This window comes from Helianthus annuus, chromosome 16 (genome assembly GCF_002127325.2).
Source record: "Helianthus annuus cultivar XRQ/B chromosome 16, HanXRQr2.0-SUNRISE, whole genome shotgun sequence".
Lineage (NCBI taxonomy): Eukaryota > Viridiplantae > Streptophyta > Magnoliopsida > Asterales > Asteraceae > Helianthus > Helianthus annuus.
In genome coordinates this window covers 5262983-5273489 of record NC_035448.2, presented here as the reverse complement: position 1 = coordinate 5273489, position 10507 = coordinate 5262983, and the positions used below count along the sequence as shown (strand labels likewise).

Here is a 10507-nt window from a genome sequence, read left to right as displayed (position 1 = left end):
AAGTTTGGCAAGTAACATTTCACTTGTAAATGATTTATAACGATAAATATAAATATTATATTTTTATGAAATTGAAACTTGTAAATGGAGAAACTGTATCTTTTGTTTTTTAAGACAACTAGTAATCAGGACCCGTGCTTTGCGGCGGGACTGTTAAACCGAACAAAAAGTAAATGTATAAACGTTGAACCATGCACGTGCGTTGTGGCGTGTTAACTCGTATATATTATACTGAAACGTAAGACATAGAAAAGAATAACTAAGTCGGCTTAGGATCCGTGAGTTGTGGCGGGACCGTTAAATCGCCAAAAAGATTTAGACATAAAACGTTGAACCGCACACGTACGTTACTAACATGTTTATTCCGTAAGAAATCACGATTTGATGGGTCCTTTATTCAAAAATAAATGTGGTAACACTTTAAAATGTGGTAACACTTTAACTTTGAAGGTAAAGTCAAACATCCTCTTTGCTCCTTCCACGTTGACAAACCAAAGCATGTGAAAAAGAATGGAAAAAAGGTTGTGCATGTATTAAGAGTACATAGAGCATAAAAACTTATAGAAAATTCAACAATAAATATGATAGTAAGAACAAAATTGCAAATTAATATAGGGTTAATTACATTTATTTACTTAAAAAGGAAAACCATAGAAATATTGCTCGAGATCTTTTAAAATATAAATCATTGGAACGTACACTAATTAATTGGGCGAGGCTAGATTTACCTTCCATGCTTTTTTTTACATTCAGTAAAAACCATATTAGTGTGGTACGTTTAGCACAACTCTGTAGTTTCATTCCGATCCTCCTTGGATATCAGGAAGCGTATGAAAGATACGAGAACAAGTATACACGGAGCAGAATGATTGTAATCCCGTCAATAACAACATAAACAAAGCAGCAAAAATCGTTAGGAATTTCCAAGATCCAAACACATATGTGTTCATGAAATTCACAATTTTCACCCGCCATGTTTTACTATACCTCGTGTTAACATCTTCGATCACTTTATCCATCTTTGGCACTTTCGTCAATTTCACACATTTACTCATTCCATTCCACAAATCCGCAGCCTCTTTATCACTCTTCAAACGATTCAAAACTATCCCTCTTTCTCGCAAATACTTTGCATCTTCTTCCGTGTCGATTATCCCATTCATCAACTCAGTGTAGCGAGCCAACACCAATGGTCCCGCTGCTACACAAGCTTCGTACGCCACCAAGTTTCTCAAATAAACCTCTGTGTTCACATCTAGAACAATCACCGGGAGGTAAAGTGTAGATGTTATGTTATCGAAACTCATATCTAATATCCCCCCGTTAACGGGTGAGAAAAGGATTCCAGCTTTTACTAGCTCCATAACTGAAGGGATTTTGATCTCTTCGATCGTTGGTGCCTTCGGCTCGCCACTTGCATCTTCTTCTTTCTCCTCTCCTTCACTGTTATACTTCTCGAGCATCCGCTCCATGGGTTCTTTCATGAGTTTGACTGGAGGAAGATTAGATATGATCTTCCATGGTAATTTCATCAACAAAGTCATAGGCCTCCCAAAAATGAGTTTCTTGAAAAGCCTTACGAATCCTACGTTCGATTTCAATAGGAGGTTCCATATGTAATTCATAACTTTTCGAACTTCACTTTTTTTTGCAAAAGTTTCTTCTTCTTTTTCTCCTCCATCTGGTAACTCAGTGATTTGTTCGTTTTCAATGTCAATCTCAGCCTGATATTACAGAGAATATATTACTTAGAGTTTATTGTGTATTTATTGATCAGTTATTTGTAAAGGTGAAAGTAGGTTATAATAAGAAAAAACACTATAGGAGGCACAATAAGCCATGATATGTACTACAGGTTCTTGAAAAAAAAAACCAATCAAATCAATAATAAACGTGTAAAATCGGCTAGGGCTTAGCTGTTGATTCAGACTTAGCCTCTGCTTTTACACATGTTGCCTTTAATTTGATTGGTTTGATTGATTAGCCAGAAATGAAAATGTCTATTTTGTCGCGGCTAAAATTTTAACGTTTGGTTTTGTAGTTTTTTTTTTTGGTTAACATGTCCATTCGTATGACTTTATTATATAGGAAACATAATTAAACAATATCTTCTATAACAATTATGATTATATAACAATAAAACCATAAAAATATGTTATCTCTAGTACCTCCATGATTACGAGTTCTTCGTTGTTGGGCACGGTCATGTGGTAAAGAAAGTCGAGAAGATGATCACAGTCATTGATGTCAACATCCGGCAACTGTTGTTCATGGAACGGAGTGAGCTCCTGGTACAACCCCATGAGCATTGTCTTCAACGTCTCATCAGCTGACTTCACTTGACCACCTGTTAATTTCCTTAACTGGTGTTCCATCATCGTCCTGATTAAAAACAAGGGGATCTGATTCTCCACCATCACCACATCTCGAAGAATCGCCATGTGAGACAGCTTCTTCCCTGTTACATCCACCACATGAGACATAGATGATGTAACTTTCTCAAGAACCCGACCTTCTTCTTTCATGGCGTACACCTGAAGTAATTCGAGTAAAAACGCCATGTCAACTGCCATCATCCACACCAACGCGTCAGCGGACATATCAAGAAACTTGTGGTAGCAAGCCCGGATTCTAGCCTCGTAGTCTTTCTTCATTATCTCAACGATTTGTTCGAAGCTCACGTTCATGTGTTTCTGAATTCTCCGGGCAGCAGCAAGCTTGTACCTTTGTTAGGGTTTATAATTGTAATTTGTAATATATTAGTTAGGGTTTATAATTGTAATTTGTAATTACCTTTGTTATTAGAAGATACTAATATTTGGTTACGTTTCTTCTATAATTATTCTTATTGTATAGCTATATATAGTTGATTAATAATATATGATAACTGACAGGGTTTTAATTGTTGTACATACCTCTGCATGTCGTAGACCTCTGGGCGCCAATGGTGGAAAGGGCCTAACGCGACTTGTTGTGGGATATAGGATTCGGGGTCGGTGGCTAGAAGTACTTGAGGGACTGCGAAGATACATACGGGAATTTTGCCAATCATTTCATCGTCGTGTTCAACCACGGATTTACGCATGTATTCAACCCATTCGTCTTCATCGATCTTCATCTTAGAGAACGAGTATGAATTGCTAGAGAGTGATTTGGTAGCCATAGTGACAAGAATGGTTAATGGTGTTTTAGTGTTTTCTATGCTTAAAACACATGATGGGTCTTATAGAAGACATAACGTTGATTTAGGGTTGACTTGTACAAAAACAGTTTTTTGGTGCTAGGATTTATGCCTTTTTGACAGCTTTTTGAGAGAGCACCAATAAATATAACACCAAATAATGGGATTTGTTGGTGCTGCTCAATAAGAGCACCATTAAATCTCTAAACACACCACCAAAAAATCAATAATAGAATCAGTGCACCATTAAATCTCAAACACCACCAAAAAATCAAGGATAGAAACCAAATTAGTCTACCATTAAATCTCTAAACACACCACCAAAAATTCAGTGTTAATTATTGGCGCTGCTCCGTAAAAATATACATTATTTGAACAAATGTTTTTTTGTTTTATTTTATTTATAAAACATCCAATATCTAATACAAAGGCAAATAAAACAAAAAACTATACAAACAAAAAATGTATAAAATCTACAAGCATAATGAAATAAAATTACATGTTTATGGGAAGCTACAAATAATGAGATACAAACATGATTTCTATAAAGTCATTTCCTAAAATAACAATTTAAATACATACAATCAAACCAAATCAACATAGTGTATAATTGTACATCCTTGGCACTTCAAAGCATAATGACGTCCATCGCCGTAATAGTTTTCTGGCGAGTATCTTCGGTGTATTTGATGGCATCGCGCATAAAATCATCAAGAAAGATCTTCAAAAATCTCGTGTCTCTTCGTAGATAAGGTCATTGATACGCTTTACACCACATCGTTGGTTTCTTGATACCATGGAAGCCGTTCCGAAAAAACTTTCCGGTGATGCTTTGCTCCTCCTTTACATTTTTCTATCTCTAAAAAAGATTTTGATTTTAAGATTGTGTCTCTATATATGTGGGTATAAAGGTTGTGTTTTGGGAGGCTTAATTTGATCCATTGATTAAATAGGATGAGAGCAATTGAAAACCGTAGGATTATAATCCATGTGATGCCTAACAAAATGTTTTGATTGGTTCACTTTGTTGGTGCTATTAACAACTTAACCCTCAAAAAATCAATTTAATGATGCTATTAACAACTTCACTATCAAAAAATCACTATATATTTAATGGTGCTTTGTAATCTATTTTTTTGATGATGTGTTTATTTATTAGTTTGGTAATCTTGTTGTTATTTGATGCTTTGTATTCTAAAATATCACCAAAAATTTAATTTGACATCAAAAAAAATGGTTTTGTACTAGTAATGTATATAAGGAAACACAATAATGTATATGTTATCATGTAGGTTCACATGGTGGGATAACTCTGACAGCAAGCAAATGAATTTTTTTTTTTTTTTTGAACGGTAAATTTGGATCACTGACAGACCACTGGAGTATTATCGTGTCACCAGCAGAATCATCCTATCATATCCATCTCCACTAGGCAATAATGCCTATACACCAATTCAGGAGGAAACCCAATAAATCTGGAAAAAACCTCCTTTGTGGGAATCGAACCCATAACCTAATGGTTATAAGCCTTATCCCACCACCAAAATACCACTAGGCTATAATGCCATGGATTTGATGTATTATTGCCATAACAAATGAATTTAAAAATTGGTTTGATGAATTAATGTGATATAATGATGTTTCCTTTAATTAACACCTTTTTAATCGTTTGATGAATTAATGTGATATAATGATGTTTCATTTAACACCTTGTTAAATTTTTTTTTTTTTTTTTTTTGAAGAATAACTTTCATAGCCACCAAAAAGCAAGGCATCCCCAGGGCGGATATAACAAGCCAAAAACCAAACAGTCAAAAACCGATTACATCAAATCAAAAATAGAATACCTATCCTAATCCACTATACCGTCTTTGAATCTATGTTTGTACCAAAGAAAAGCCAAAGTCTTGATGTCTATCACCAACTCCACCACCTTCGAATCCTTATTGGAGAATATCTTGTCGTTTCTAGCTTTCCACAACACCCAACAAGCGATAATAATAACCCCTTGAAGCACCATCTTCTTGGTACCCGTCGTCCCACACCAATCATGCAAAAGCACCAAGTCTTTGATATGAAAAGCATATAAATCCGGAATATGACACCATCTAGAGACTCCATTCCAAACCCCTGCCGAAAAACCACAACCGGTAAACAAGTGTTTCGATGATTCTTCCTCTAACTCTCACCATTCACATAACGGGTTAACCACTTGGATGTTTCTCCTTATCAAAGCTTTTTTTGTAGGTAAACGATCCAAAAAAGACGCCACATAAATATATTACATTTAAGAGGCACCCACTTACTCCAAGTAAAACCAAATCGTTCTCCATTGATCATCGACCCATTCATCCATTTCTTGATCTCGGACACCGAAAAATCTTTGTGCCTCCCATTGAACCATACCCAATTATCTCTCCTATCAATCAAAGTGATCCTACTCAACAAGTCTTCCAACCCTTTCTTCTCTTCGATCTCTTCTGCAGTACCTATATATCGCTTCCAACTCCACAAAAATATTCGGCCAGCCCCTTGAGTCCGCAGCCGATCACAAACCAACACTTTTTTCTCTTTTTCCAACGCAAACAAGTTAGGAAATTTGTCTTTAGAAGATTCCTTGCCTAACCACGTATCCAACCAAAACCGAATACCTTTCCCATCTCCTAGTTGACCTCGAATAGCACAGCTAATACCTCTACCTTCGACTTTTAAGTTGTTCCACATCGAAACACAATTCTTCCAAACACTAGTATAAGCGTTATTCACCGGAACGATTCCCCAACATCGGGTCGACCCATGGATAGACATAACAACCTTTCTCCACAAATGTTGATACTCGTTTAAATACCTCCACATCCATTTTACAAGCAACACTTTATTATTAAGCTCTAGTCTAAGGATTCCCAAACCCCCCTCCGCAATGGATTTTGTAAACGAGACCCAACTCAATTTTCTAACCTCGTCAGACCCACCCCACAAAAACCTTCTCATCAAACCTTCCAACTCAATTTTCTAACACCTTGTTAATTGTGATTTGGAATAATCACATGATGACCTATAACTTATATCGTAATATATCAACGTTGACCACATCACCTTAATTTTTATCTTAAACGATGTTAACTAAAGACACTTTGCACTTAGGGGTAAAGCGGGGCAGAGTGAGTTCGGTATAGAGTGGGAAGGGATCAGAAAAGAAAAGGCTGAGGTGTAAGCTATGATAGAGAAACAACAAGATGGAGAGAACACAATAACGAAAACACCGTATCATCCCGAATTGGAGGAAATCCACCAACAGGATGGAGAGGAACGGGACGGGAGCTAGCAAAAGTTGAGGTGGAAGCTGACATAAAGAAAACAGCAGGACATAGAGACTACAACAACGGGAACATCATCTCGAATTGAAGAAAACACAAAGAAGGAAATGATGCACCAGCGGGATGGAGAGGAGCGGGATGCTAGACATCGACTCCGTCCACCCTTAGGATGAAAATCGTGTTAGATTAACTTATGCAAATTGATGAACGCATACATGACTCATATATTTATTTGTGTTAAATAAATTAATTTCAACCTGAGCACACTTAAAACGATGTAACCCAATCATAACTCATGTACCTGTTTATCTAGTTATCAAGCGGTTTGGTGGGTTTCTAATCTGTAAATGAATTGTAATCAAGTTGTAAATAGGTAACAGATTCTAAACGAGTTGAAAACAACTTACTAAGAGTGTTAGAATTATTAGAGATTAACCCAAACACAACATGTATATTCAATTATTAGTTAAACTAAATTTGATTATTTTTCATGTTAATATTCGGATCCTATAAAAAAAATTAAGTTGGTCTAGTTGCAATGGTGTAAAGCCATATGATGGAAATGGATAACTAATGTATAAGGGGACTAGGGGTGGTTTCACTAGTGATAGAATTTATCACTCACAAACACCAATCAAGTTTCGCCATGTCATTGACCATTTTTCCATCACTCACAACCATTTTTAGTGGGGGTGGTCATCACTCATCACCACACCCAACAATTTCCCCCCAACCAACAATTCCACTCACAAAAATAAACCATAACGCGTTGTCACCATCACGAAAATGATTAACGCGTGGAAGATTAACGCGTTGAAGGGAGAGCGGCGGCCGGGATTAACGCGTTATAAATGGATTCCGTTATACTATCACGTAAAAAGGGAGACCGCCCCGGGTCCCCTAATTATTGCTGGTGGAAGTTGCTTGGTAAATACTTAAATGACTTCAAAACAAATGCTCTATTGTTATTGCAATATGCAATAATTACAAGTCTATAAGTGCAACCGGCCCCATGTGAATAATGCGAGTTAGATAATGGTCAATGTTCAGTAAGAAAAGTGTCTTTTAGTGACACAAATATGTAGTGAGACATAAAATACACAAGAGTAGGTAAAAGATTTTGTTACTCTCAAATTTTAAATATTTTCACACAAATATAAACTCATTTTCAAACACCTTAATTTAATTTGGAATTACATGACGACCTAGAACTTGTATCATATATTTAATTTAATTTAAGTAGACATGTTGAAATTAATAAATCTGTGCAAGATCCTTATATAATCCCTATAAAACATGCACGTTAGTAGATTGTTCAGCTAAATGGGTCATATAAGTTGATAGATTGTAAATCGATGACTGCATCTTTAGAATCGATGACTGCATCTTTGATGCACTGCTAGTACTAGTATATCTGAGAATTCTTAATTGTATATTGTAAATAGCCCCAGGGCTATGGAACAAAGGAGTATCCCGGACTTACACCGGGGTGTTGACGGTGATTTTCAAATCTCCCCAAGTAGGATTCTAACCTACGACCAATCGGTTAACAGCCGACCGCTCTACCACTGAGCTACTGAGGAACAACGGGAGATTCGATCTCATAGAGTTCCATTCCCGTTCTCAACCCATGACCAATATGAGCTCAAAGCTTCCTTCGTAACTCCCGAAACTTCTTCGTAGTGGCTCCCCTCCATGCCTCATTTCATAGGGAACCTCAAAGTGGCTCTATTTCATTATATTCCATCCATATCCCAATTCCATTCATTTAATATCCTTCTGGTGTCATTAACATAACAGATGTCATTTCTAGTCTATCTATTTCTATTTCTTTTCTATATATGGAAAGTTTCAAAATCATCATATAATAATCCAGAAATTGCAATAGAAAAGAAAAATGGAGGTTTGTGATGATTTTGAAATCTTTTCTACTAGGTAATCTAGTATCCTTGTGCATGAAGATAATTAATTCGGTCGTTGTGGTCGGACTCTATTATGGATTTCTGACCACATTCTCCATGAGTTATGACCAAGTTGAAAACGTGATGTTGAAGGAAATACCAAGCCGCACTCCTTTAATATTATGAAGAGGGGCCGACCTCTTTATTTTTTCGCACCAATCCTTATTTACTACTACATCTTTTTTGGGGGTGTATGGCTTAGTTGGTAGAGCATTGGGTTTTAACCTAATGGTCGCAGGTTCAAGTCCTGCTATAGTACCCAAGCCTAACTTTTACTATATACTATGAATATGGATGTGTAGTAGCGAAAAGAGCACTTTTGGCCTTTAGATTAGAGGCGCTTTGCCGTCTTTGATTGGATGAAAACAAATATTTAAAGTGTGCAATGAAGGATCTCGAACATGATATCGTGTTGAAGGACAATTTGTAGGGAGAAATGAGTATTTTATTGGGGCTACAATTTGAAAAGACTGAACTATCCTCATATAGATGACGTATGAATTCATTTTTTTCATTACCTGAGAGGCATTAACATTGGGGCTAAACATGCAACCCACACACAAATGTTTGGACTACGTTTTCATTTTTTTTCTTCCCCGGATCCGAATCCATATATGTAATATGATAAACCACAGGTGGGAGTATTTGTGAAATTAACTCTAGGTTTAATAGGTGGTAATAAAGTCATAATCGGGGTAATAAAGTCAGAGTGAAAGATTCAAATGAGAAGAATTTTTTTGTAAGAATAAAAAAGAATAAATTTCAACCAATAAGAATGCTTAATTTTACTTCATTTAATTTTTGTATTTAATATTAGTGTAAGGGTATATTGGTAAAATTAGATAGATTATTAATTGGTGGTCTTCCTTTTTAATAGCTAACTACATTAAAGTTGTAACTTATTTTCAAAAAATATATATTTTTCAAAGAATAAAAAATTAATTTAAAGTGTAGGACAAATTACAAGGTGTGTAGGATTAATTATGAGCTGTGTAGGATAAATTTCAATACGTGTAGGATAAATTTCAAAACGTGTAGAATAAATTTTAATGTGTGTAGGCCAAAATTTTAGTGTGTGCAAAAAATTTAGTATGTAGGATGATAGTCTTTATGACTAATTAATTAGTCAAAGATAATAAATGAGATGAGAGAAAAACTATTTAATTTTTCCAATTGTACTCTTTGTTCTTTTTATTCTCAATTTAATTTTCTTCTCAAATGAACCTACCCTAAAGTCATAACCGGCTAACAAGTTCATGACTTAACTACATGCTTAAAAATGATTCCAGCTTAAAACGAGTTGAGAAGTCGATATGTTTAATTTTATTACAACTTGAGCACGGCTCTTTCATTAAACATACATGACATGTTTATTAAAGAAGTGAAACTCATAACCCAAGATTTTATATGTGGATAAATCATGTAATTTTTCTCATCTTCTGAACAATGATGTAAACCAGATTGTTGGAATTGGATAATGGTATGATCATCGCTGGACGACTCTTTATTAAACATTCATCACTTGCAAGTTGCAACTTGTAATTATAGTGCAAACCCTTGTGTTTTATAATAAAAGTTTATTCATAGAAAATACGTATCTGTCGCCATCCGTTCACAACGTGATTCATGCTGTATTATATTATATATTATAATATATTAATATGTATAACATATGAAGATAGACTTGGATAAATATCCACTTCAACAAAGTCTTTTAGGGAAAAATATTATAATACTTATAGAACAGTAGGTATGAAAATAGCCAAAAATAAGTTTGACTTATTAAAATGGTCATCTTATGCGTCGGAGGAGCAGAGCATCACTAATTACGAGAAAGCTTATGCGTCTGCAGGGCTCATTCATGCGTCCGCCAATGTAGAAGTGACACGTGTCGCAATGACATCATGCGTCTCATGCGTCCGTGACTCATACCATGCGTCCGTGACTCATAAAATTTACTTCTAGGAGATTTGAGGCATCCCATGCGTCCGTAACTCATTCCATTATCTCATGCATCCATTTGAGGCATCCCATACATCTGTGACTCA

The 10507-nt window shown here is 35.6% G+C and overlaps 2 protein-coding genes and 1 non-coding gene across 3 annotated transcripts; all 3 read right to left on the bottom strand.

Moving 5' to 3' along the window:
• Positions 1-797: 797 nt before the first annotated feature.
• LOC110918869 (putative UPF0481 protein At3g02645) lies at positions 798-1841 on the bottom strand. The gene is made up of 2 exons (XM_022163149.2): positions 1818-1841; positions 798-1724 (listed from the first exon to the last, which is right to left on the bottom strand). Exons 1-2 carry the CDS (start codon positions 1839-1841, stop codon positions 798-800), a joined length of 951 nt encoding a protein of 316 aa, XP_022018841.1.
• Positions 1842-2126: 285 nt separating this feature from the next.
• On the bottom strand, positions 2127-3164 carry LOC110918871 (putative UPF0481 protein At3g02645). The gene is made up of 2 exons (XM_022163150.2): positions 2916-3164; positions 2127-2724 (listed from the first exon to the last, which is right to left on the bottom strand). The coding sequence occupies exons 1-2, from the start codon at positions 3161-3163 to the stop codon at positions 2127-2129; spliced, it is 846 nt and encodes a 281-aa protein (XP_022018842.1). The 5' UTR covers position 3164.
• A 4845-nt stretch (positions 3165-8009) lies between these two features.
• On the bottom strand, positions 8010-8081 carry TRNAN-GUU. The gene has a single exon. It is a non-coding gene; the product is annotated as a tRNA-Asn (tRNA).
• Positions 8082-10507: the final 2426 nt, after the last annotated feature.